The 27,812-nt window shown below is 47.6% G+C and overlaps 1 protein-coding gene across 5 annotated transcripts in view; it reads left to right on the top strand.

Moving 5' to 3' along the window:
• Positions 1-2,390: 2,390 nt before the first annotated feature.
• Positions 2,391-27,812, top strand: part of HCK (HCK proto-oncogene, Src family tyrosine kinase) — a 59,570-nt gene continuing 34,148 nt past the window's right edge. For 2 of the 5 annotated variants that reach the window (XM_061437228.1, XM_061437227.1), the window contains exons 1-4: positions 2,393-2,696; positions 24,260-24,302; positions 24,663-24,762; positions 25,508-25,606. In XM_061437228.1, the coding sequence (XP_061293212.1) occupies positions 2,415-2,696; positions 24,260-24,302; positions 24,663-24,762; positions 25,508-25,606 (524 nt within the window). In that variant the 5' untranslated portion in view covers positions 2,393-2,414. Of the gene's footprint in view, positions 2,697-21,019; positions 21,138-24,259; positions 24,303-24,662; positions 24,763-25,507; positions 25,607-27,812 lie in introns of all 5 variants that reach the window. The other 3 variants (XM_061437230.1, XM_061437229.1, XM_061437226.1) reach the window with 3 other exon arrangements.

A 27,812-nucleotide genomic window follows, 5' to 3' on the forward strand; every position in this document is an offset into this window, starting at 1 on the left:
GGGTTGCAAAGAGTCAGACACTCGGTAGTGACTAAATAGCAGCAGGAGCAGCCCTCATCCAATGTCTGACAGGAGCTGGTGTATAAATGCCCGGAATGCCTCATGTCTCAGGTGGGATAACTCTGTGTGGGTTCACTCCCCGGGCGTGATTGAGCTCCAGGAGCCCCCAGTTGGAGCTTGCTTGGTAATGCTTTCCTGAGTGGCTTTCTTCCCTTCTCATTCACCCACTCCTTTACCCGTGTTTTCTGCACCTTCTAAATAACCAACTTTCACTTTAATCTGTGTCTAGGGTCTACTTCTGTGGGACTCAGATTAAGACCAGCAGACGATACCTAAGGTACAGTCAAGACACGGGGAAATGGTGGAGAGGAATCCAAGCAGCAGGCATTTGGTAAGTTTCTGTCATTCTTGGCAAAGCCAAGTCTTAACAAAATGCTCACATAGGTTCATAAGGGGACTCATGTCCGGATGTTCACAGTGGCACTGCTTATGGTAGGGTGAAGCTGTGTGCCATCTGGGTGTCTGTGACTAGCGGAATGGATAAATAGACTGTGGGGAATATAGACAATGACCTTCAGAACATGGCTAGATATAAATAGTATCTAGTGATGGAGTGGAAAAAAAAGTACAAAATTGAGGTGCTATCCAAGAAAATTAAACACACAGTTAAAACAATATCTGCTTTTTAAAAGGCATACATGTATTTAAGCACATAAACCAAACACATAAGAGCAGGGTCATTCTCTTTCTTATTCATGGTTCTGTCCCCCTCCATCACCACCTGCCATCCCCCCTCCCTGCCACAGGGGACCTTTGGTCATGTCTGGAAACATTTTTGGCTATCACAGCTGAGGAATGGGGCTGCTACTGGCATCGAGTGGATGACATCGGGGAATTCTGTTGAAACCCCTGCTATGCACAGAACAGATCCCGACAACAATTTCAGGACCTAAATGTCAATAGTGGGGCTGCCCAGGTGGCTCCGTGGTAAAAAATCCATCTGCCGGTTCCACCCCTGGGTGCGGAAGATCTCCTGGAGGAGGAAATGGCAACCCACCCCAGTATTCTTGCCTGGATAATCCCACGGACAGAGGAGTCTGGCAGGCTTACAGTCTATGGGATCGCAAAGAGTCGAACATGAATGAGCGGCTGAGCAGGCACACAAATGTCAATCAATAGTGCTGAGGTTGAAAAGTTCTATGTAGCTCAGCCCCAGCATAGTGAATGAACCAGTGAATGGGATATGGTGGGAGTGGGTGGGGCTACAGAGACACTGTAGTGTTTCTGTACATTTTTGGAGGTGTGTTCAGCAGGATTTAGGGTGACAGTCCATTTCCAGGAGGAGATGGGCTCTGCCCTTGTCTGGCCCTGGGCACCTCTCATTCATCTGCGGCCTCAAACTGTACCCTCCAGCGCTATTTACTGCCCCCTCAATTTTCAAGCTCCTCTGAGCTACCGGGAAACCGGCCAGGAGTGAGTCAGGCTGGTTCCTGCGGGCAGAAACTTTGCATGGAGTTTGAATAGCCAGGGCCTGAGGAATGGAAACCGCAGACCACAGAAGGGCCGGGCAGGCTTGGGACACGGTGCTCGGGAGGGGACTGGGCTAGAAGGAGGCGACTAGAATGGTGGGGAAATGGATCGGAATGCTTGGGGGAGGAGGGGGAGAGTCCTGTGAGAACGAGGAAGGTAGGCTTAGGATCCTCCCAAACCGGTTTAGAATCCTTTGACTTGTGGGATCAGAAACCTGGAAAGCGGGCGTTGAATCTCTGAATGGGCTGGATTAGAATCCTGAGGGGAGAGGCGGATTAAAATCCTATGTGAACAGGTTGGGATCACCCAGGAGTGAGATTAGAATAGAATCCCTAGGATTAGGGTAACAAATCTTGAGGGCTGGGTTAGAATCTTTTTATGAAAGAGACTAGGATCCTTCACTTGCTGGATTAAAATCCTGGGGGCAGAATTAGAAACTTCTGGTAGGTGAGGTTAAAATTCCTTCATAGGTGAGATTCAAAATCCTTTGGGGCAGAATTAAGATCTCAGGAGGAGAAGATGGGGTGCTGGGGTTCTCGGGAGGGTGGGGTTTAGAATCGTTTGGGACAGGGTTAGGGCACTGGAAGGCTGGATTAGAATACATTGGAGGAGGTGTTAGTTTATTTGGGGATTAGGACCTTGGAAGGACCGGTTAAAATTCTTAGGGGCGGGTTGCCCTTCGGGGACGAGGTAAGGATTCTTGGAGGCAGAGTTAGAAACCTTGGATGGGCGGTGTTTAAAAAAATCCTTAGGCAGCGGGATTAGGATCTTGGTAGGTGGGGACAGAGATTGGAGTCCCTGGGGTGGGGTCAGAATCTCCGGGGCGGGTTTAGGACACTTGGGGGCGGGGTTAGCATCGCCCCGGGCGCGGCTAAGGCGCCCAGATGGTCTGTGGGCGCCACCGAGTCCCTGGTTCCGGCGGGGACGCACCGCCGAGGCCTAGGGGCGAGTGGAAGGGGACGCGGACAGTCCAGCGCCAGAGGGCCCCCTCCCCTAAAGACGCACGGCACCGAAGCCCCTCGGAGCGCATCCCCAGCCTCCTCTTGAAAGTCAATCCATTTTCCCCTAGCTCTCGAGCGCCCCGGGACTCCGGGGGCTGCCGAGCTGGGGGGGCGCTCGAGCTGCGAGGATCCGGGCTGCCCGCCGGAAGAGGAGCGGGCGCCCAGGTGAGTGCTTCGGATCCGGGGGTCAGGGGACACCGGCCCTCTAACTCGGCCTGACGGTCGGGTCTTCGGGCTGCTGAGGGCACCCAGGGTGGTGAGCCGCGTAGGCTGGGGCGCAGCGGAAAGGGACCGTCGAGGGAGCGGCGGACAGGCGGCGGGATGCGGGGACCGACCCGCGGGGAAGGATGTCCGCATGAACAGCCGAATGGCCCGGCTGCAAACCTGGGAACGCGGAGGGTGACTTTCTGCCTGAGCCGCCACTTCCCTGGGCCGTCCAGGTTCCTCTTCTTCAAGAGACAAAAAAAAAAGGGGGGGGGGAGCTTCAAGGAGCCCGAGAGGGGAAAAGCCCTTACGGTTCCTGATGGGGCTGGGTGACGGTCACAGTCACGGCGGCTTGGCAGCCATGGTGGGGAAGGGGACAGCTGGCCGTAGGCGTGACAGCGCGAGCCACACCCAGGCAAGGTTGCAGCTGGGTCGGTTCGCTCGCTGGGTTCCCTCCTCCTCCCAGCTGCGCCCTGATCCCCAGGCGGTCTAGGTCGGACCCTGAAACCTCCTGGACAGACTACAGGAGGATGCCTGGCCCCTCATTTTCCTCCTGTGAGACCTTGGACAAGTCACTCACTCTCCCTCTTTAAATTCCAATTGCCTCATCTGTCAAAGAGGGCTCTTAGGTCTGTCTTCCCAGACTGTGGTGAGAGAGAGTATATTGGAGGTCATGTGACTGAGTTTGGGTCTCCCAGGTGGCGCTAGTGGTAAAGAACTGCCTGCCAGTGCTGGAGACGTGAGACCTGGGTTTGCTCCCTGGATCAGGAAGATCCCTGGAGGAGGGTGGAGGAGGGCATGGCAACCCCCTCCAGTATTTTTGCCTGGAGAATCACATGGACAGAGGGGCCTGGCAGGCTATAGTCCACTGGGTCGCACAGAGCCGGATACAACTGAAGCGACTGAGCATGCACTCAAGTGACACTTTAGTGCAGTGGCTGAGTAAGGGGTTTTGGGTGGCCAACCTGCCTGTTGGACCTTGGGCAGAGGATGTGGCCATTCTGTGCCTCCGTTTCCACAACTGTAGAATGGGGATATTTGAAATAATGGCTACTTCAGAGGATCTTTTAAAAAATGTATTTATTTATTTATTTGATCACGCTGGGTCTTAGTTGCAGCATGTGGGATCTAGTTCCCTGACCAAGGATCAAACCCATGCCCCATGCATCGGGAGCTCAGAGTCTTAGCCATTGGACCACCAGGGAAGTCCCCATAGGGTTGCTTTGAAGATTAGATTGAGTTACTGACAGGTCTAACTGCTTATTGCCTAACAGGTTTAACTGCTTAATATCCATTAACAACTGTCATAGCTATTACACGGAGAAGGCAATGGCACCCCACTCTAGTACTCTTGCCTGGAAAATCCCATGGACAGAGGAGCCTGGAAGGCTGCAGTCCATGGGGTCGCTGAGGGTCGGACACGACTGAGCGACTTCACTTTCACTATAGCTATTACAGTCTAGCCTGGTGGTTCTCAAACTTAAACAGTACATAAGAATCACCTGGAAAGCTTGTTGAAACACAGATTTTGGGGTCTTGACCCCAGAGTTTGTGATTCAATAGATCTGGCACAGGACCTAAAGAATTTTTATTCCCAGATGATGCTGTTGCTGCTGGTTCAAGGGCCACACTTTGAGAACCACTTTGGCCAGCACAGAGAAAGGCCTCAAAAGATATCAGTTCTCATCATTGCTTTCTCTGCACTATCCTTTTTTTGGGGGGGAGGCGTTAAATACAGAAAAGTGAAGAGAGTAATATACTAAATATCCCAGGAACCCAGCACCCAGAATTAACAAATGTTTGCATTTTGTCACGTTTGTTTCAGATTTTTTGAAAAATAAAATTACTAAAAGTAACAGATAACATTGAAGCCTCCCTATCCGATATCCATCTTAGTTTTGTTTCTCTCCCTCTCCAGAGACAATCTCTATCATGAATTATAGCTCTTCCTGTCTGTGCCTTTAAAAATGCATTACATATATATGTGGGTACATAAACAATACATAAAATTGTCTTTCGTGTTTTAAAGATCTACATAAATGCTGTCTAACTGTGAGATTCTGCGGCAGTTTCATTTTCCCTGCCTTGTTATCATTAAGTTGTCAGAATCTAGCCAGAATAAGATACAGAGCTCTACTTTATTCTAAGTGGAGGATTCCAGGAGGGTACGGTCCTGCCCTACTTCTCATTCCCCCCGATGTTGAACATTCAGGTTGATCCTGGGCTTCATGACAACAAACAGCACTGCTGGGGCCAGCCTGGACGTGTGGTCTTGGGCTCACGTACAGGTGTTTCTAGGGGGAAACACCGAGAGGCTGAGTGGCTCTCCCAAGGGGCAGCTTTTGTGTATGAGGAGGACTGAGGCGTGGAAATGTCACCCAGGGGGTCTGGGGCAGAGAAGAGACAAGAAAGAATCGGCTCTGCTGACCTTCCAGCTCCCTCTAGATCCAGGGCCCCTGTCACCTGTTCTCAGCTGCAGGAGGGCAAAGATTCTCCTCCGCCTTATTCACTGCGCCTGACATTTAGTATATGCTCCAACAATAGGAGCAGGCACCTTTTTTTGTTTTGTTTCGCTTTTCAGTTTTTTTGGTTTTCTTTTTGCCTCCCCTCACAGCTTGAGCAATCTTAGTCCCCCAGCCAGGTATTGAACCTGGGCCCTCAACAGTGAAAGCGCAGAGCCCTAATCAACGGATAGCCAGGAAATTCCCAGAAGCATGAATCCTTTAAAAAAATGTTTGGGTAGCAAATGTTTTAGTTTATTTTTATTGTCTTCTTTTCTGTGCACGTTTTATTTAACATAATTAATAAAATGCTACATATACAATTTTTATCCCACTTATTTGCTCAGTGTTACATTGCAAGCATTTTTCCATGTCATTAAAACATCCTCAAATTTTTAATGACTGAGTAATGGTCCACTGTTTGGAGACACTATAATTTGTTTTAACCATCCTAGCAAAGCACTTTTAGGTAGCTTGCAATTTTTAAAAAATATTTTGATGTGGGCCATTTTAAAATTCTTTATTAAACTTTTTACACTATTGCTTCTGTTTTGTGTTTTGGTTTTTTTGGCAGCGAGGCATGTGGATCTTAGCTTCCCAAACTTGCACCCCCTGCATTGGAAAGTGAAGTTTTAACCACTATGAAATCCATAGTCTTCAATTTCTAAAACTTTTTAGGTGAAATTCGTATAACCTTATAAAATGAACCATTTTTAAGTGAACAATGCAGTGGGGCATTCAGTACGTTCAGAGGTTGTGTGATCAGCACCTCTGTGTAGTTCTAAAACATTTTCATCATCCCAGAAGGAAACGCCATGGTCAGTTATTCCCCTTCCTCCCACCCCTCAGCCCTTGGCAGCCACCAACCTGCATTTTGTATCAATGGATTAATGTATTCTAGATGTTTCATAAAAATGGAATTACATAATATGTGACCTTTTGTGACTGGCTTCTTTCAAGGTTCATCCACATTAAATACTAACACATTTAATTCCTTTTATGGCTGAATAGTATTTCATTGTATGTATATTCTATGATTTGTTTATCCACTCATCTGTAGATGGAAATTTAGGTTGTTTCCACCTTTTGACTACTGTGAATGGCAATGCTATGGGCATGCATGTACATGTATTTGAGCACCTGTTTTCAGTTCCCTTGGGTATATACTTAGGAGTAGAATTTCTGGGTCATATAGTAACTCCATGTTTAACTTTTGAAGAATCACCAAATTATATTCCACTACTTTACATTCCCACCAGCAATGTACAAGAGTTCCAGTTTCTCCACCCTGTGGTCAACACTTGCTATTTTCCTTATCAAAAATTATTATTAAAACCATCATTCATTAAGCATGAGTCTCAATCTCACCTCAACCAGGCTGCTCTCTGGGGGTCTCTTACCCCAGAGGGTGAGGAGAGAGTTGTCTGCATTCAGAGGACTGGTCAGGGCTTGAACTTTAAACTCTTTTAGAATGTAAGTCCCATGAGGGCACAGACATGTCTGTCTCCAAAACTACTGTATCTCTAACTCCTGGCACCTGAGACATAGTTCAGTTCAGTTCAGTCGCTCAGTCGTGTCCGACTCTTTGCAACCTCATGAATTGCAGCACACCAGGCCTCCCTGTCCATCACCAACCCCCAGAGTTTACCCAAACTCATGTCCATAGAGTCGGTGATGCCATCCAGCCATCTCATCCTCTGTCGTCCCCTTCTCCTCCTGCCCCCAATCCCTCCCAGCATCAGAGTCTTTTCCAGTGAGTCAACTCTTCGCATGAGGTGGCCAAAGTATTGGAGTTTCAGCCTCAGCATCAGTCCTTTCAATGAACACCCAGGACTGGTCTCCTTTAGGATGGACTGGTTGGATCTCCTTGCAGTCCAAGGGACTCTCAAGAGTCTTCTCCAGCACCACAGTTCAAAAGCATCAATTCTACAGCACTCAGCTTTCTTCACAGTCCAACTCTCACATCCGTACATGACCACTGGAAAAACCATAGCTTTGACTAGACGGACCTTTGTTGGCAAAGTAATATCTCTGCTTTTAATATGCTATCTAGGTTGGTCATAACTTTCCTTCCAAGGAGTAAGTGTCTTTTAATTTCATGACTGCAATCACCATCTGCAGTGATTTTGGAGCCCCCAAAAATAAAGTTTGACATTATTTCCACTGTTTCCCCATCTATTTCCCATGAAGTGATGGGACCAGATGCCATGATCTTCGTTTTCTGAATGTTGAGCTTTAAGCCAACTTTTTCACTCTCCTTTTTCACTTTCATCAAGAGGCTTTTTAGTTCCTCTTCCCTTTCTGCCATAAGGGTGGTGTCATCTGCATATCTGAGGTTATTGATATTTCTCCCGGCAATCTTGATTCCAGCTTGTGCTTCTTCCAGTCCAGCGTTTCTCATGATGTACTCTGCATATAAGTTAAATAAGCAGGGTGACAATATACAGCCTTGACGTACTCCTTTTCCTATTTGGAACCAGTCTGTTGTTCCATGTCCAGTTCTAACTGTTGCTTCCTGACCTGCATATAGGTCTCTCAAGAGGCAGGTCAGGCAGTCTGGCATTCCCATCTCTTTCAGAATTTTCCACAGTTTATTGTAATCCACACAGTCAAAGGCTTTGGCATAGTCAATAAAGCAGAAATAAATGTTTTTCTGGAACTTTCTTGCTTTTTTGATGATCCAGCAGATGTTGGCAATTTGATCTCTGGTTCCTCTGCCTTTCCTAAAACTTGAACATCTGGAAGTTCACAGTTCATGTATTGCTGAAGCCTGGCTTGGAAAATTTTGAGCATTACTTTACTAGCGTGTGAGATGAGTGCAATTGTGCGGTAGTTTGAGCATTCTTTGGCATTGCCTTTCTTTGGGATTGGAATGAAAACTGACTTTTTCCAGTCCTGTGGCCACTGCTGAGTTTTCCAAATTTGCTGGCATATTGAGCGCAGCACTTTCATAGCATCATCTTTCAGGATTTGAAATAGCTCAACTGGAATTCCATCACCTCCACTAGCTTTGTTCGTAGTGATGCTTTCTAAGGCTCACTTGACTTCACATTCCAGGATGTCTAGCTCTAGGTGAGTGATCACACCATTGTGATTATCTGGGTCATGAAGATCTTTTTTGTTCAGTTATTCTGTGTATTCTTGCCATCTCTTCTTAATATCTTCTGCTTCTGTTAGGTCCATACCATTTCTGTCCTTTATTGAGCCCATCTTTGTATGAAATGTTCCCTTGGTATCTCTGATTTTCTTGAAGAGATGTCTAGTCTTTCCCATTCTGTTGTTTTCCTCTATTTCTTTTCATTGATCACTGAGGAAGGCTTTCTTATCTCTTCTGGCTATTCTTTGGAACTCTGGATTCAAATGGGAATATCTTTCCTTTTCTCCTTTGCTTTTCGCTTCTCTTCTTTTCACAGCTATTTGTAAGGCCTCCCCAGACAGCCATTCTGCTTTTTTGCATTTCTTTTCCATGGGGATGGTCTTGATCCCTGTCTCCTGTACAATGTCATGAACCTCCATCCATAGTTCATCAGGCACTCTATCAGATCTAGTCCCCTAAACCTATTTCTCACTTCCACTGTATAATCATAAGGGATTTGATTTAAGTCATACCTGAATGGTCTAGTGGTTTTCCCTACTTTCTTCAATTTAAGTCTGAATTTGGCAATAAGGAGTTCATGATCTGAGCCACAGTCAGCTCCTGGTCTTATTTTTCCTGACTGTATAGAGCTTCTCCATCTTTGGCTGCAAAGAATATAATCAATCTAATTTCGGTGTTGACCATCTGGTGATGTCCACGTGTAGAGTCTTTTCTTGTGTTGTTGGAAGAGGGTGTTTGTTATGACCAGTGCGTTCTCTTGACAAAACTCTATTAGTCTTTGCCCTGCTTCATTCCGTATTCCAAGGCCAAATTTGCCTGTTATTCCAGGTGTTTCTTGATTTCCTACTTTTGCATTCCAATAGGAATGAGACATAGTAGGGCCTCAAAAATACAGAATTGAGGGGTGTTGAACACTGTCTCCCCTCCTTTGCCTGAGATATTTCAGCAAATATGTGTGTTTCAGTTGGCCTCACACAATGCTGCTGCTAAGTCACTTCAGTCGTGTCCAAATCTGTGTGACCCCATAGATGGCAGCCCACCAGGCTCCCCCGTCCCTGGGATTCTCCAGGCAAGAACAGTGGAGTGGGTTGCCATTTCCTTCTCCAATGCGTGAAAGTGAAAAGTGAACGTGAAGTCGCTCAGACGTGTGTGACTTGTAACGACCCCATGGACTGCAGCCTACCAGGCTCCTCCATCCATTGGATTTTCCAGGCAAGAGTACTGGAATGGGGTGCCATTGCCTTCTCTGACCTCACACAATGATTCTTCTTAAATATGCGATAATATTTAAAGTCAAGAGAGCTCATAGAAATGTGAATTTCTGTCTTCTCTTGAACCACTGAAAGAGCTGGGACTAGAACCTTGGTCTCCTGTGCTCTGCTGCTCTTCACTCATGTGGGTGATGCTGAGTGGGGTTGCCCTGTAGACTGCCCCCAAACTGTCCAGTTTGCAGTACCCTTGCCTGGACTACCTGCCCCATGTGGATAGCCCTGTGGGCCCCTATAGCTTATTTGAGTTTTCAAATCCAGTCCTAAAATCATGACAAGGCCTCCCTTTTCATAGAAAAGAAATGTCAGGCCCAGAAAGGGTAAGTAACTTTCCCAAAGTTACAGAGTAAGTTAATGGTACAATCTTTTAGCCTGTCTTTCTAAGCCACCCCCACTGCAGTGCTTTGATACCCCATGCCATTTCTCCAGTTTCCTCCACCCCAGGACTGGGAGTTTTAGTGTGTAATTCCAGAGGCATGGGTAATGACAGAGAAGAAACCCTTGCTTGAATGTAAAATGTGTCCTGTTCTTGGCCAGTGGCTGTGGCCACACAGGCTGCACCCTCTGGGTGGCCCTGCCCTGCACTGGGCCTTGTGACAGTCCTCATCCTGAACTACGACACCTACCTGAGCTCCCACCATCACCATGAAATCCTTTGGTCCAGGAGACTTAGGTGCAGCCAAAAGAATAGAAGACCCTCCCTCTACTCTGCCAGAGAAATGAAGAACCATAGACAGAGCACTGGAGAAGAAAATGGCCACCCACTCCAGTATTCTTGCCTGGAGAATCCTATGGACAGAGGAGCCTGGTGGGCTACAGTCGTATAGTGTTGCAAAGAGTCGGTTATGACCAAAGCTACTCAGCACACACGCATGCAGACCGAGCATGGGAGGCCTGAGTGTGAGTACCAACATTGCTTCATACAAGTTGTGACGCACCAAATTCTTTCACTCCCTGAGTCTCAATTTCCTCATCTAAAAAATGAGGATAAGATGACTACTGCCTCACAATTCATGCAAAACAGTATTCCTTTTATGTTATCACACACAAAAAAGTGATACTCCATATTTTCTATGAGTGTATATGTGTCAGTCTGAGTTTCCCCAGAAGCGGACCCTAGAAGACATGTCAAATGTCTATTTAGTTTATTTGGGATTCGATCCCAGAAAACCCTGTAGGAGAGTGGGGAAGCAAGACAGAGAAGAGAAGTGAAAGTGAAAGTCGTCAGTCCTGTTCCACTCTTTGCAACCCCATGTATACAGTTCATGGAATTCTCCAGGCCAGAATACTGGAGTGGGTAGCCTTTCCCTTCTCCAGGAGATCTTCCCAACCCAGGGATCGAACCCAGGTCAGCAGACAATAAAGATGTGATCAAGTCAATCCCATTGTCGGCACCTGGAGCTCAGTTCTACTGGGAGTGCTGGGAGCCGCTAAGCCAGCTCAAAAGGCAGAGGAACTGGGATACTTATCTGCCTGATCCTGTCAGTCACAGCTGATGGGGATGAGATTGGCTCCCGCGGGCTGACAATCCTCTAGCACTTCCACTTACCAGGCTCGTGGGCAGAGGAGGCGCCAAGGACTACAGAGAAATCTCCTAGATGAAGAGATGCAGGTCCTGGCAGTTGGACGTCCAGCGAGTGTTCAGAAGGGTGAACAGCTGGCCAAGGGGCGGGGCACTGACATATCTGCTTTAATATAATATGCAAATGTACAAGAAGAGGCTACCTGGGAGGGGGTGGTGAATGGAGGGGTGGCCATGGAGGGCCTGGAAAGGGTATCTTACTGGCCTTATTCCAAATGTGCCTTAGATTTAGCTTTATTGTTTTCATTTTTAACAAGGACAATGTAGTGTTTTACTAGGTGATGAAAGGTAATTTTAAAAACAAAAATGCATACCCTCCAAAACAGAAAAGAACTGGCTCTGTCAACAATAAAAAAGAAAGTGTAAAAGGGTCAGAGCACACGATGGAAACTTTGAAGTTTCCACTTGAGGGGGTCAGATTTAGGGGCAGCTGACCTTGGAGCACGGTGGGAGGTTGAAGTGAAAAAATTGTCCCTTGGGCGAACTGGCCACCACGTCCTTTTGGAAGGGGGTCACCTTCATTCAGCTTCAATCAAGGAAAGACTGTTCATCTCCAAGCAAAGATAAACAAACATGGACAGTCCTTCTCAGTTTAAACACACATTTGTGACTATTGTTTAAAAGGAGAAATCTAGGGCACCCTGGCAGCTAAAGGCATTTCATTCAGTTAGTCAGGTCCTTGGAGAAGGTGACTCTCAGAAACTGATTAGAGGGAATGCCTGTAGAAGCAGCTAGGAGAGGTTACGAGAGGCATCAGATAAGATAGTAAGGCACTGTTGTTCAGTCACTCGGTCATGTCTGACTCTTTGTGACCCCATGGACTGCAGCACGCCAGGCCTCCCTGTCCTTCACTATCACCTGGAGCTTGCTCAAAGTCATGTCCATTGAGTCGGTGATGCCATCCAACCATCTCATCCTCTGTTATCCCCTTCTCCTTTTGCCTTCAATCTTTCCCAGCATCAGGGTCTTTTCCAATGAGTCAGTTCTTCACATCAGGTGGCCAAAGTATTGGAGCTTCAGCTTCAGCATCAGTCCTTCCAATGAATATTCAGTGTTGATTTTCTTTAGGATTGACTGGTTTGATCTCCTTGCTGTCCAAGGGATTCTCAGGAGTCTTCTCCAATGGGGCTTGCCTTCTTTATGGTCCAGCTCTCACATCCATACATGAATACCTAGCAAGGCATGTCTGACTCCAAATGAAAGGAGAGAGGAAGGAAGGGAAGAAGCAAGGAAAGGAAGGTAGAAATGTCTTAAACTGCAGGGCAGTTCTAAGGAAGGTTGGCAAGGCTGCCAAGGAGGTTCCATCAGAGGTCCCCCTGGCATGGTCCTGCCTTGGTACGTCTGCCACTCTCAGTCACTGGGTGGGAGCAGCCCAAGGAAACAGTGATGTTCTTCACAGCATGACAGCTGGGGCCACTGGTCAATTCTGCTCTCTGCCTTTGGAAATCTGAGAGGCTCATCCTTGTGGTCATCATATTAGGTGGTGGCTAAAGCCATGAAGAATATAGCTGGGAAGGGGCCAGAAAGTGATAGGAGTTGGGGACAGTGCTTCTGTCTTAGCCAGGGTGATAAGAGAAGCCCCTGCTGAGAAGGTGAGATCTGCAAGAAGACCTGGGTGAAGAGAAAGAGGCTTTCTGGGTGATGAATGTTCCAGAAAGCAGCCTGTGCAATGGCCCTGAGGTAGAAACATGGTTGGTGAGTTGAGGAATAGCAAGAGGCTAGTGTGGCTGAAGTGAAAAAATCAAGGGAGGGCTGGAGGAGACAGGACTGTGAGGTTGAGGGGACTCCAGGTCATGGAGCCTTGCCAGCCTTGCCAGAGGGGACTTGGACTCTTACTCCAAGTGAGATGGCAGCCCCGGGATATTTTGAGCAAAGGAGGGATGTGATCTGACTTATATTTTAAAAAGCTCACTTATCTGTAAGAAGCAGAAAGGGCATTCAAACCCAGCTTTTTCTGGTTTCAAGTGTTAGTTGCTCAGTCATGTCCAACTCTTTGCAATCCCACGAACTGTAGCCCACCAGGCTCCTCTCTCCATGGAATTCTCCAGGCAAAATTACTGGAGTGAGTTTCCATGCCCTCCTCCAGAGGATCCTCTGGACCCTATATTTTTCCAAACTTCCCTGCCCTCTGCCTACCTTAAAGATAGAAGTATTCTAAGGAGGCTTACAAGTGCCCTTGAGTTCTGGAGTTGATCAGGTGACCCAGAGGTAACATTGAACACGCTAAAAATTTACTACTTGTTTGGAGCAAGTGGTTGGAACACATACATCTCAGAGCCAACCTTCTGGCTGAGTCAGGCAAATGACCAAAGACCTGACTTCCTCTTTCCTATGTTGCTCGGTCACTTGCTGTTGTGTAAACCAGGGCATGACACCCACTCCCTCTGGGTATTTGCAAAGTCAAAGTTTTGAGCTCTTGATCAGAAAGAAGCTGACAGTTGGAAAAGGGAAGAGATGGAGAGTCAGAGGTGACCCCTAAATGTCCATCATCGATAGCAGTCACTTGGAGGTTTGGCTGGTTCATTCAGAAGAGTCAAGGAATCCGAAGAGAGGGAGCTATGTGTTCCTGAAAACTCTTCAGGGACTTGGTCCCTGACAGTGGAAGGTATGTCCCCTGCCTCCATGGCTGAGCTATTCTGAGAAGGGAAAGTTCCTCTAAATGGATAATCTTGAGCCCTGGGCCCCTGGTGATCTGCTTTCCTAAACTTCCTGTTTGGGTTACTCATCCCCTCTCCTCCCACTTTCCCTGCTGTAGCCTCTGAGCCTGACCCAGTGGAGAATGGGAGGCAGGAGAGCTGGGTTCTTGCTCTACCTGCCACTGACCACCTAGGAATCCTCTCTGCTGTGGGCCTCCATTTCCCCATCTGACAGATGGGTTCATGTATACGGACAGCCTAATCCATGTCAGGCCCTTTCTAGGCATGGCTTCAGTGCCACCAGCTCCATACTCCACACCCCCCCCCACCCACTCTAATGGGTCTAGTACCTCCTTTACTTTCTTCTATCAAAACTTCCTATTTAGGCAATCTTTGCCGTAAGCCATTTACACCTGAGTATGAATTGCAATCCTTTGTAAGAATTTCCTTTGCACTCGGCAGGGCTCTTTGAGGTTCAAAGGCACAGAAATCCAACTCAGACTGGCTCAAGCAGAAAAAGAAGGATATTGGAAAGTCCATGAGCATATCTGCTTTATGCAGAGTTGAAGAATCTGTATTTCTTCATTACTAGGCTCTGCTTTGCAACACCCATTTTCCAGCCAAATGGGTGATTCTCATTGGCCAGAACTGAGTCACATGCCCACCTCTGCTTCTATTACTGCAAGTCTGATTGGCCAGACTTCGTCGCAGACCCATCCCTACAGCCAGAGGTTGAAGTCAGCTCTGCCACAGTCCAGGAATTGAGAATGGGAGAGGGGTAGTTCCCCCCAAAAAATCGAGGAGATATTGTCAGAAGGAGGAGGAGCAGCTGCTACACAAGAAAGGACTATAACTGTCCCCTTCGGAGAATTAATCACCCGACATCTCATCTCATAGTTGGGGAAACTGAGGCCCAGAGAAAGGGCCTTGCCTAAGGTCACACAGTGAGTTTGTGGCAGAGGTGGAACTAAATTCCAGGGCTCCTTGCCTCCAGCCCTCAGAAGCCACTGCTTGAGCCTAAAAGCTCCTAGTGAACCACCTCCCGCCCACTCCACAGGCTGCTCAGGCAGTGTTCTGAGAGTTCAGGAGGAGTCTCTGAGGCCTCTGTGGCCAGCACGGTGACCATGGGAAGCAGACAGGCCAAGCAAGCTGAACTTTCTTGTTTCCCTTCCACGCAGTGCCTACAGAAACCAAGGGGACAGGGAGCTGGTTTCAGGTTCCAGGTTCCAGGGGTTTCAGCAGTGAGTTGAGGAAGTGTCTTTGCTGGGGATCAGCTGTTCTAAGTTAATGTGGGGCCAGGCAAGCCACTTCTGCTCTCAGAGCCTGGTTTTGAGTCAAATTAGACAAGAAACATGTGTTTTCAGAAATTTCAAAGAGCCTTTCAAATCCCTGTCCCACAGGACCTCAGGCCAAGCCTGAGAAACAAGTGCCTCCTATTATAAAGGGGCGGGGGTGGGGGTGGGGGTGGTGGGTGGTGGCGAGAATGAGGCTCAGAGAGGGCAAGAGCCTTACTCAAGGTCACACAGCAGTCAGTGGAAGAACTGGGATCCAAAGCCAAGTATTCAGACTCCAAGCTTGGCCTTCCTTCCACTATACATTGGTGGGTCTCAAATTTCAGTGTGATAAGACTCTCCTAAAGATTTGTGTGAAATGCAGATTCTATGCCTTCATCCCCAGAAACCCTAGTTCATTCAATTCAGAGTGTTGCCTGGAATAGTCAAGAGTCAGTGAGGACTCTTTGGGTACAAGTGGCAGAAATCCAACTCAAACTGCCTTAGGCAAAATTGAGAATTTACTTGCTCGCGAATTAGAAAAATTCCGAGGTTGAAAAGTTTTAGGCATAGCTGGATCCAGGTGTTTAAACATGTCTTCAGGAATCACTTTGTCCCCATTGCTCAGCTCTGCTGTCCTCTGTGATGGCTTCCCTCTAAGGCAGTCCCTCCCTTCATGATGTCAGAATGGCTCCCAAGAGCTCCAGTTTTCTACATTCACACCTACATCATCTATACTCAAATCTACACCTACGTCTACATCCATTTTCATATCCATGGCCACATACATCCACATCTATACCTACATCTATACCTATGTCCACATAAACAGCTATGTCCACCTTCACACCCACATCTACAACAATGCTTATAGAAAGAGAGTACCTTTTCCCTAATTTTCCCAGCAAAACCCCAGGGCAGACTGCCTCAGATAGAATCACATACATACCTATAACTGAACCAACCACCGTTGGTTGTCAGGAAGACATGGAATTCCCTAATGGGCTGGTCCTGTATCAAGTTGTCAATCCCTCAAGACAAGGGAGGGGTTAGCCCCCAGAAGCCCCACTGAAGGCTGGGTTCCTAAGGAATATCCAGGCATGGTTATCAGAAAAGGGATGGATGCTGAGGAAGCATGGAGAAGGCAATGGCAACCCACTCCAGTACTCTTGCCTGGAAAACCCATGGATGGAGGAGCCTGGTAGGCTGCAGTCAGTCCATGGGGTCGCTAAGAGTCAGACACGGCTGAGTGGCTTCACTTTCACTTTTCACTTTCATGCATTGGAGAAGGAAATGACAACCCACTCCAATGTTCTTGCCTGGAGAATCCCAGGGACGGGGGAGCCTGGTGGGCTGTCGTCTATGGGGTCGCACAGAGTCGGACACGACTGAAGCGACTTGGCAGCAGCGGCAGCAGCTGAGGAAGCAAGAGCAAAAAATATTCACCATGCCCAGTTCTCAACTAGAATAATCACACGAATCACCTGGGCCTCGTAAAAACGTACATTCTGATTTGGGAGGTGGGGCCTGAGGTTCCTCATTTCCAACAGCTCAAATATGATGATGCTGCTGGTTTCCATGCTGGCCATGCTCCAAGTAGCCAGGCACTCTGTTACATTTCTAACTCACTTCGAGTCACTCTGTGGTCTCCATCCTGCAGAGAGGCCCTGGGTTATATAAACTTCTTCCCTCGCCCTCTCCCTACCTCATCCCATGGTTCCGAAACCCAGCCAAACACCAGCATCATCTATTTGGGAAAAAGTGAAAGTCGCTCAGTCCTGTCCGACTCTTTGTGGCCCCATGGACCATACAGCCCATGGAATGAATTCTCCAGGCCAGAATTCCTGGAGTGGGTAGCCTATCCCTTCTCCAGCAGATCCTCCTGACCCAGGAATCGAACTGGGATCTCCTGCATTGCAGGCGGATTCTTTACTAACGGAGCTATCAGGGAAGCCCATTTGGGAAGCCCATTTGGGAACCACTTGTCAATATATAGGGGTTTCCCTTGTGGTTCAGGTGGTAAAGAATCTGCCTCCAATACGGGGACCCAGGCTTCTGATTCAATCATCCTTCCTTTCAAATGGTGCAACAGAACCCTTTTTGAGTCTTGAAGTGCTCTGTATATGGTTTACTATCATAAACTCCCTCAAATTCCCTTTGAAAGACGGTGCTTTTATGAAACATTCTTGAATTTCCCCAAATCTTTATTGAAATCCCCCCCTCTCTTCAAAATTCGATTTATTATTCTGCTGTTCAATTATTATACACAGGTTGTTTTTACTATGAACAATGTAACATATATGTTAGTGGAAGAACCTGAATATATATTAGATTCACAAAATGGCTTGATATTATATATGTCTTGCAGGTTGTTTTTCTCACTCAACAGGTATTTTAGAAGTCTTTGCATGTTTCTGATTGTCTTTGCCAATACCTAACAGCTCCTTGGGAATGTAATTCTGTGTGCCCAGTCTTTGCATCCCAGCTGGAGCAGGAGCCAGGTCCAGATGCCTTTACGTTGGACTGACTACAGAAAGCATGGGCTTTGGGCACACATTTGCTCACTGACCATGTGTTACACTCCTACTGTGTGCCGGCAAGGTGCTGAGCTGAGCACCAAGGAACACAGACATGAGCAGGACCAGTCTCTGGGGTGCTGCTGTGATGGCAATGTTCTGTATCTGCACTGCTGAGTAGAGTAGCTTCAGCCACAGACAGGTCTCTCGCTTTCTTTTTAATATTATTTCTTTGGTCGGGTCTTAGTTGCAGCATGCAGGATCTTAGTGGTAGCATGCGGGGATCTTCAGCTGTGGCATATGGGATCTAGTTCCCTGGCCAGGTTCCAACCCAGGCCCCCGTGCATTAGAAGCACAGTGTCTTAGCCACTGTGGACCTGGACCACAGGGGAAGTCCTCACAGACAGCTCTTGAGCACATGAAACATGGCAAGTCCTAGCTGAGATGGGCTGGACATGTAACACATACACTGAGATATAAGGACTCAACATTTAAAAAAAAAAGAATATAAAGTATCTCATTGATCATTTTATGTTGATCACATTAATAACAATGTTGACATATTGGGGAAAGTAAATACATCTGAAAATTAATTCCCTTGTTTCTTTTACTTTGAAAAAAACACGGCTATGGAAAATTTTAAATTATATACGTGGCTCACATTACATTGCTGTGTCTAGTGGTCATGAAAATGAGCATTTCAGAGGCCACTCTAGGCCAAGCAGTGGCGTGGTTCTCTTGGTTTAGGGGGAAATCACGTTTTATGCAAATTTGACTCTTGCCCATATACCACTTAAAAAAAATACTTCATTGTGCAAAAGCTGAACTAACAGGAATTCCCTATTTTAAGAAGTTAACTTCTCAAGTGTTATGAGATCTCTAAACTTGAGGGCCAAAGGACGTGCAAACAGTATTCTCCCAGGGCAGGGCTACGTCTGCCAGTAAATGGAAATGATACGATTAGCACTTCCGTAGAACTTAACTGTGTGGCAGACGCCTTCAGACTTCTCAACTCACTCTGTGCTCACCACCACCCTGGATCATGTGTTTATGTGTTAGGAGACCTACCCCTCAAGACCCTGTGGCCACGTTGAATATGTAAATTGATGATGAATACCAAATACATGCTCAGAGAGGTGGAGAGAGCTGCCCTACCTCCCACAGACATCCTCTTCCCAGATCACCCTTAACTTAATCAAAATATATAGGAATATGATTTTCTGTCCTATAAAACCTCACAATAAGTGTTTTATTTCCCACAACTGTAATACATATTTATCACAAGCCAGAGAGGTGTTGGTTTTCATTTTCAGTTCATATGAGTATGTTATAAAACAGTAATTAATTGCAATAAATTTTCAAATTAATGATCCAGCACTCCAGAAGTTTGGATCAGTTACTTACTTTATTCACAAAAGGAGAATGAAGCAGAAACCACTTAAGTCTTGAGGTGGTAAACTGTTCCCAATTCCCACCAGGATAGACAGAAATATCCTTGTAAATGAAAAGAATCTTTTTAAAAAAGTAAGTAAATAACTCCCATAAACCTAGGAGTTTGGGTTTTTTTCTTAAGCCACAAACACATGTTCATTTTAACAAGATAAGTATAACTGCTTTAGAAGAAAATTGCAATTGTGCAGAGATGAGGAACACAATTACTTCCTTGTGTGACTTCTCAGCAAACATGTGCACATTTTGAGAAAAGAATAAAACGTTTCCACCACTTTAACGATGAAGTTTTGACTCTGATGGATCAGTGTGTTTTCTTTAAATTTTATTAATCCATCAGTGAAGTCTGTCAGCTCTACCTCCAAAATATGTAAGTTGATAATGCAAGGGATACCAAAATGTCCCCTGACCCTTTCTGCTGCTTACCCCCTCAGTAACCACCACCCCAGGCCAGGCCACCATCAAGCATCTTGAGCCTGGACTTCTGACCTATTCTCTAAAGGCCATATTCCACCAAGCAGCTGAATAGCTGACAGGGTTAAAGTGTAGATTGAATCCTGTCATCCTTCTACATGAAACTTGCCCTGGTTTCCCATCAGCCTTAGAATGCAATCCAGATTCCTCACCAGTGTAAAGATGGGGCAGCCTCGTCATATACTACCTGCTCCCTCCTGCCTGTGAACCCCAGCCACACCGGCCTCCTTTCAGTACCTGATTCTCTTCAAGCACATTCCAGCCTCAGGGCCTCTGCACTCACTGTTTGCACTCACCTTTTCCTCACTCGCTCGGAACACTGTTCCCTCAGAGTGTTACATAACTGACTGCTTTGTGTCAGTTGGGCCTGAGGTCCAGCATCTCCTCCTGAGAGAGGCCTTCGCCAACCACCCTGTCTAGAGAGGCCCCGAGCGCTTGTTCCCTATCAACATCCTCTTTGAGCATCCTCCACGTTTCACTAGCTAAATTTATCCTGTTAATTATTTGTTACCTGATCTTTATCTGTGTCTCCCATCCACCTCCAGGGTGAGCTCCAACAGGGCCGTGACCTTGCTTGTCTTAGTCATGATTTAGCAAAGTGCTCAGTAGGGAATTTCCTGGTGGTTTGATCCCATGCCTCCACTGCAGTGGGGATGGGTTCAATCCCTGACTGGGGAACTAAGATCCCACATGCCATGTGGTGAGGCCAAAATAAATACATAACTAAAAATTTAAAGAAAGAAAAGTGCTCAGTAAATGTTTGCCCAGTAAATGAATGAACGAATGAATGACCAAATAAGTCTATGAGAGAAAGAAGGGAAGGAAGAAAAAGAGGGAGGGAGGGAAGAAGGAAGGAAGCTTTAGAAGGCAATTATAAAGTTATGTGAGGGGTCTGGTGGCTTGACTGTTTGAGCCACATTATGTGCCCTGATCTCTATCATTTAATATAAAATATTAACTTATTATATAATGAAAGTATAGTCTTACTGTTTGCTCAGAGCCTGACTCTAGACTATTTCCCCACCCACGTACTTTCTCATCCTCCCAACACCCTGAGAGTAGGCTGTATTATTATCCCCATTTCGCTGATGAGGAACCGAGACTAGGGAGCAGGGGGAGTGATAAGTGAGCAGTTAGTGTGGGGGCAGGGGGGAGGGACCAAGTATCAGCTCAGGCTTTCTGACCCCAGAGTGTGTTGAATTTCAATGATCATCACAATTTATTCTCTCAATAAACTTCCCATCGCCAGGGTCCTTGGTAGCGTGACTTTGACAGCTTGTCAGCTCTGTGTGGGTGCGTGGCAGATGTGGATATGGGGAAGCCCAGAGATGACAAGGGCAGAGTGAGCTCTGTACGGTGAGGGTGAGGTAGGGGGGCTGACACGGGGAGGGGAGCCAGCCTGGCAACAGGGGATCTCAAGCCCAGCATCAAAGACTCCCCCTTTCAGGGATCAGAGCAAGCTGGGCTCATCTCCCTTCTCTCTACCACAGGATGGGATGCGTGAAGTCCAAGTTCCTCCGGAATGGAGGCAAGGTCTCAAAAACCGAGCCCAACACCAACCCACACAGCCCCTTGTACGTGCCGGATCCCACGTCCTCGGGCAAGCGGGTGAGTGGGGGAAGAAAGGGGACGCTGGCGGCTGTCCGGGGCTGCCCCACGCTGCCCCAAACTACTCTCACCATTCCCTGTTATCCCAAGGGTGAGCAGGGTGAGTCTGGGGTGAAATGCAGCTGACCAGTCACCAGCAGCACCCTGACTCCCCAGGATACACGCCTTGGCCCCTCAGCCTGGGTGACCAGGTCCCAGGGGCATAGCCAGCCGTCCCACCGGGCCAGTACCATAATCAGTGCTGAAGGTAGTGAACGAGCAGCTTAGTCACAACAGCAGTTGAAGAAATGACGGTATTGATGACAGACAGCATCAGTATCATGGCGATAGCGGTAATAACAATGGTAGTAGTAAGAGTAACAACAATACTGGTGGGAATATAATAGCAATGGAGGTAGGAATTCCAGCACAGAGTCTCTGAGAGAAGTGGTAATACTAGCAGAGGTATCTGCTCACCTCTGTTACACTTACACAGAGCTTACGATGAGCCAAGTACCATCCTAAGTGCATGATGGTTATTAACACCTTTAATCTGCACAATAGTGCTCTTGTGGGCCACAGCTTGTTTTATACCCATTTTAGAGATGAGACGCAGACATTAAATGACTTGCTGAGCGCTACATGGTTAGTAGGGATTCAAACTCAGTGCATGTTCCAGTGTCCCAGTGGCAGGAACAAAGTAACAGAGGCAGCGCCAGCTGCTGGTGACAGGAGCAGTAGTCATGCGGCATTAGTGGGGGCCTGGGGGCGGTAGTCGCCACAGAAGTCACCCTGCTAGTCATGGTAGTTGTGATGGTTCGAAGAGCAAGAACAATAGTCATAGTGGTGGTTACAGTAATAGTGCTAGTAATAGGGCTGAGAGTACTGTTACTGCTGTTAAGAGCAGCAGTAACAGTTGTAACAAGCATTGTTGTTCTTTGGAAATCTTCTGTGGTCTGGGCACTGGAGTGAGCTGTTTCTATACCATTCAGTTCAGTTCAGTTCAGTTCAGTCGCTCAGTCATGTCCAAGTCGTTGCGACCCCATGAATCGCAGAACGCCAGACCTGCCTGTCCATCACCAACTCCCAGAGTTCACTCAAACTCATGTCCATCGAGTCAGTGATGCCATCCAGCTATCTCATCCTCTGTCGTCCCCTTCTCTTCCTGCCCCCAAATCCCTCCCAGCATCAGAGTCCTTTCCAATGAGTCAACTTTTTGCATGAGGTGGCCATTAATTCTCACCAAAAGCTGTGAGGCTGGAGTTAATGCTTCTTATGGCCAGGGTGACAGAGGCTCAAAGTTAAAAGGCTCCCTGGGCTCATAGTGCTGGGAGGCAGCAGAGCTGGGTCATTCTAAACTCAGCGCTGGGTTCTCTCTCCTTTGGGTTCCTTTCGTCCATCCCCTTATCTGAAGCTATCCCAGCAAGCACTGCCTCCAGAGACAGGGGTACACTTCTTCCTGGTGCTCTTTAGAAAGTTCTTCCTCGTGTTGAAGGGAGGCCTATTACCCCATAACCCTTACTCCTGGATCCTATACCTCCTCTCTCAGTCCTGCCCCAAACACATCCACTACCTTTACCCCATGAGAGCTTGTAGAGATGGAAGGCGAAGATCTTATCCCAATCCACCCTTTCCTTCCAAATCATTTTTCACACAACATGGGTTCCTGGTCTCTCTTCACCTGCTTGCCCTTCTCCAGGCGTGATGCCTAGAACAGGACTAATTCTAGAAATGGGAGAAGAATGAAATAGGCACCTCCCATCTTCTGACACTTGACCTCCATTAATACAGCCTGAGTTTAGAAGAACTTCCCACACTGGTGATGTCCTGAGGTGACATCCTAAACCCTAAGTCACTCTCAGGTCAGCTTCTCTCCTAACTTGCGTGGCCTGGGGCCCTTTCTGTGGCCAGGGCTCCAGAGTCTCAGGTTCTCTGAGGCCCCCTGACTTGTCCGTAGTGGGAAGTAGAGGTTTTCTCCCATCAGTTTTTGCCCGTTCTCTCTGAACATCAAGTTTAAGGGACATTATTATCAGCCATTCATTGCTCTGCTCATGCAGAACTTTGATTTAGCAGTAATGTAGTAGTTGAGAAAGGATTCCCAGGTCAAATCAGCTTGCAAAGCACCAGGCCACACACTCCTTTCTGTAGGACTTCCCAGAGCCTTTATGAATCTTTGTAATGGGCTTTACGCATCTCCCCAAAAAGGATATACTTAGTGTTTCCCAAAGCTATTTCTTTAAATTAGCATTTACTTACATGTGTGACACACAAATTCATTCTCTTTGAAAATAAAAATCACAAATTACAGTTAAAACTATAGTGTCTGCTGACCAGTGCCCTCCTCCCTAGAAATACCACACCCCAGCCCAGAGATGACAGCTGTTGTCAGTTTAGCAGGGAACCTTGCAAACCTCTTTCCATGAATTTACTCACACCTGTACAGTATGTCGGAGAAGGCAATGGCACCCCACTCCAGTACTTTTGCCCGGAGAATCCCAGGGACCGGGGAGCCTGGTGGGCTTCCGTCTATGGGGTCGCACAGAGTCGGACATGACTGAAGTGACTTAGCAGCAGTAGCAGTACAGTATGTGTCCACAGAAACTGTTTAGGATGTGTGAGAATGTGTTTTATACCAGCGTATCATTTTTACCATTCTGAAGAACTAGCTTTGTTTACTCAACAATGTCCCTTTGAGGTCTCGCTGTGTCAGGAATGAAGTGGCCTCCTTCCTATTAGAGCTGCTTAGAGCAGCTCCCTTAATTTGGTGCCGATTCCCCTTTGGATGGACACTTAGGTTGTTTTATGTAGTGGAGCCTTTATTCATGGGCTTGCTGGTAGACCTAGGATCTCTTCAAACAGAGCTTGGAGAACACTGATCTGGACCAACTCCCCTCACTGTATGTTGAGGGGAAGAGACAAGTAGTGTCCCCCAGTATGTCTAAGGCAGAGCCTATAACCCTAGAGATCTGCATCCTTGTACTAGCTGTGCCCCTAATGTGCTGTGTTACCTGGGGCACTTCCCCAGCCCCCTCTGGGCCTCCCCCCATGACACATGGGGTTGGGATATCCTTTTTTGACACAAACCTTCCATGGCTCCACACACACTGTTGGATTCATTTTCTTCTCCCGTTTCTTCCCCACAGTGGCCTGACAGCAGCAACGGCAACCCACCAGGGTCCACAGAGGGTAAGTAACTGGCAGGCACGTGCAGTGGAGTCTGGCGATTGTAGAGGATTAGGTTGGGTGCTTGGTGAGAGCTTGAGGCAAAAACCCAAAACAGTCAAAACCGCCCTTGAAAATCCCCTAATTTGCCCCCAATGTACTTAGTACAGGCCATTGTGTTTCTATAGCGCTGTTTCACAGCATGAACATAACTCCATTAGCTTTGAACTCAAGAATGCGCTTTGGCAAGGTGCTTACTTGTATCCTGAACACACACATCAAGGGGTCCAGGGCTGGGTGCCAGGTCTTGGGGTGGGAAACACCCAGGGCTGTGGGTGTGCTCAGATAAAGCCTCACCATCCCATGTGTCTCCCTTCCCAACAGGTTCTGAGGATATCATTGTGGTTGCCCTGTATGATTATGATGCCATTCACCATGAAGACCTCAGTTTCCAAAAGGGGGACCAGATGGTGGTCCTGGAGGAGTGAGTCCCCATCCCTAAGACATAGCTATCTCTAATACTTAATTTTGCTCTCTCTTGTGTTTCAATAAAGAACCTGATAGGCTATATTATACTAGAGTGTAAATGACTGATGAGAATGTGATCATAATAAAGGAAGAAGGGTTTGCTGTTAACCTATGTTTTAGCCACAGTAAAGGGGCTTGTGTGCTGGCTAATGGTGTACATCCAGGCAAGGATGGACAGCTGACAGTGCTTTCCTAGGAAAGCCTTTCTTGGACTCCTATGATTAAGTGGCAGGCTTACCTATGGAACAGACCCTGTTAAGGTGACTTTGCATTCAGATCCATGGATCTCTGAGTTTGCTACCTCCAATCTCCTATAATCCTCACCATCACTAGATGGAGTATCTAATATGTGCTGGGACTGCTTATGCTTGGTCAGACTCCTGAGCCCAGTCCCTCTGGCCAGCACACTGTGAATCTGCCATGGGCACAGGGCCCTGCCTAATATATGGTTGGTAAGGTCAAAGTCACAAGTCCAGGGAATGAGGGTGAGGCCAAAGACCTAGGACTGTGGACTGTGAATGTAGGGACAGGGCTTGATTCTAGCCCCAGGGTTGTTGTAAAGATATTTACCTTCATCATGGGGTGCAGGCTGGGGGCTGGGACGGTAGTGGCCCTGCCCTTCACCTTACCAGCTTCCTGTTGTTGGGATATTCTAGGCCATGGCTGGGGGGTTGACCCCTTTGCTCCCTTCTGCCCCCTAGGTCTGGGGAGTGGTGGAGAGCGCGATCTCTGGCCACCCGGAAAGAGGGCTACATCCCAAGCAACTACGTTGCCCGCGTCAACTCTCTGGAGACGGAGGAGTGAGTATTCCATCTCCCTGCCCTCCAGAAGCAAGCATGAGCTGAGCCAGCCTTGCTTCTGCCTCAGGGCCTTTGTGCTCACCATCTCCCCTCCCTGGCACACACTTCCTAGAGCTGTTTGCCTGGCTGGATCCTTTTCATCCTTTGGGGCTCAGAGAGGCCTTCCCTGGCCACTTAGTCTCAAGCAGGGCCCTGCTGTGACTCTGTGACTCCCTGCTTTACTTCTTCTGAACACTTCTCACTAGCAAAAACAGTCTTGTTTCTTTGGTTGTCCCCAGTTCACTGTCTGCCTTCCCCCACTAGAATGGGAGCCCATGAGGGTAGGGACATGGTCTGTCCTCTACTGCATCCTGCACCCTCCACACAGGCTGGCATGCAGTAGGTGCTCAATGCATATTTGTTGGGTGAAGTATAACAGTTGTGCCAAGGAGGGTCCTCTGAGAGGCAAGCCAGCCCGCACCTGGCCAGTCACTCCTCACATGACTCGTTCAGCCTGCCTGTGCCTGCGCCTCCCTGAGCCCTGTGCCAACTGGGGGCCACAGAGCCAATGAGACATCCCCCATCCTCAAGGAGATCACTGTGACCCCTCATTCTTTACTGCGGGCTCTTTGTGTCTACTTGAGAGTCCCTTGGACTGCAAGGAGATCCAACCAATCCATTCTGAAGATCAGCCCTGGGATTTCTTTGGAAGGAATGATGATAAAGCTGAAACTCCAGTACTTTGGCCACCTCATGTGAAGAGCTGACTCATTGGAAAAGACTCTGATGCTGGGAGGGATTGGGGGCAAGAGGAGAAGGGGACGACAGAGGATGAGATGGCTGGATGGCATCACTGACTCGATGGACGTGAGTCTGAGTGAACTCTGGGAGTTGGTGTTGGACAGGGAGGCCTGGCGTGCTGCGATTCATGGGGTGGCAAAGAGTCGGACATGACTGAGTGACTGATCTGATCTGATCTGACTCAGAAAACAGACGTTGTACTTTATCCATCCATCCATCCATCCACTCAATCATTCCACAGACCCTTGAGCATCCACTGAACTCCCAGTCCTTATTCCAGGAATACTAGATGACTCAGGCAGGCTTCCTCCCTGGAGATGTTCACAGTGTGTGGGGTGACACTGACAAGAAAGAAGATGGCCACACTACAGGGCGGCAATAGATTCAATTCAGAATCAGCCAGTCAAAAAGTTGAAACCTGATGGTCACCACAGTTTTATCTCCTTTGCCTCCTCCCTCTGGCTAGATGGTGTTAATGGTTTGGGATGCTTACCTGTTAAAACGGGCTCTTCCCATCTTAAAGTTACCCCTTTCCTAGCACACCCCTTTCCTTGCCCTGTGAAATCTCCCCTCTGTGGCTGTGAGGAAGCCCTCACTCCCAGCCCTGACCCTTCTGTCCTGGAATGCCCCCAGCACATGCCATACATGCTGTGGCGTCGGGAAGGGGGGCGGGGTTGGCTGCTTCTCTGTCCTTCCAGGCTTTCTCCTGGGGCATCTGTGCTCTGCTCCCCTGCTCCAGGCTCTGAACACTTAGACAATTCTTGCACCATACCTCACCTTGCAGCAGCCTTGAAGAAGGCATGGCTGGTATTACTCCTTAAAGCAATATAACTGCTGAGTGGAAAAGGCCAGGTGCAGAGGACAGATATGGTGGGTTATCATTTGGGTGATAACTTAATGGCTGGTTCTCGATCTTGAGTGCATCAGCATCACCTAGAGGGTTAGTTAAAATGCTGGTTTCTGAGCCCCACTCCTCGACTGTCCAATTCATAATTGGCATTTCTAACAAGTTCTCAGGTGAGGTGGATGCTGCTGATCCAGGGACCCACCTTGAGAACCACTGACCTGAATACCCATATGAGTCTTGCACTCCCAGGCTCTTGTGTCCACATCAAGAGACTGCTCACAGAGACTGCCTCTGAAGAGAGCAGCTGGGGCCTGGAAATCAGCGTGGGACGGAATCTTACTTCCTCATTTGCCTTGAAATAGGCAGTATTCTCAAATGTTTCAAAATGCAAATGGTGCAGAAGGACATCGACTAAAGAGTGAAAAGTCTTCCCCCCACCCTATCCCCAGCCAGCTACTTCCTTTCCAGAAGCAATCAGTTTTTTGTAAGTCCTCCCAAATGCTTTATACTTGATTAAGAAACTACATATATCTTCCTCCAATTTGTTAAAAAATTGGAGTATAGCTGATTTAGAATGTT

Source organism: Bos javanicus, chromosome 13 (genome assembly GCF_032452875.1).
Source record: "Bos javanicus breed banteng chromosome 13, ARS-OSU_banteng_1.0, whole genome shotgun sequence".
In the NCBI taxonomy this organism is placed as follows: Eukaryota; Metazoa; Chordata; class Mammalia; order Artiodactyla; family Bovidae; genus Bos; species Bos javanicus.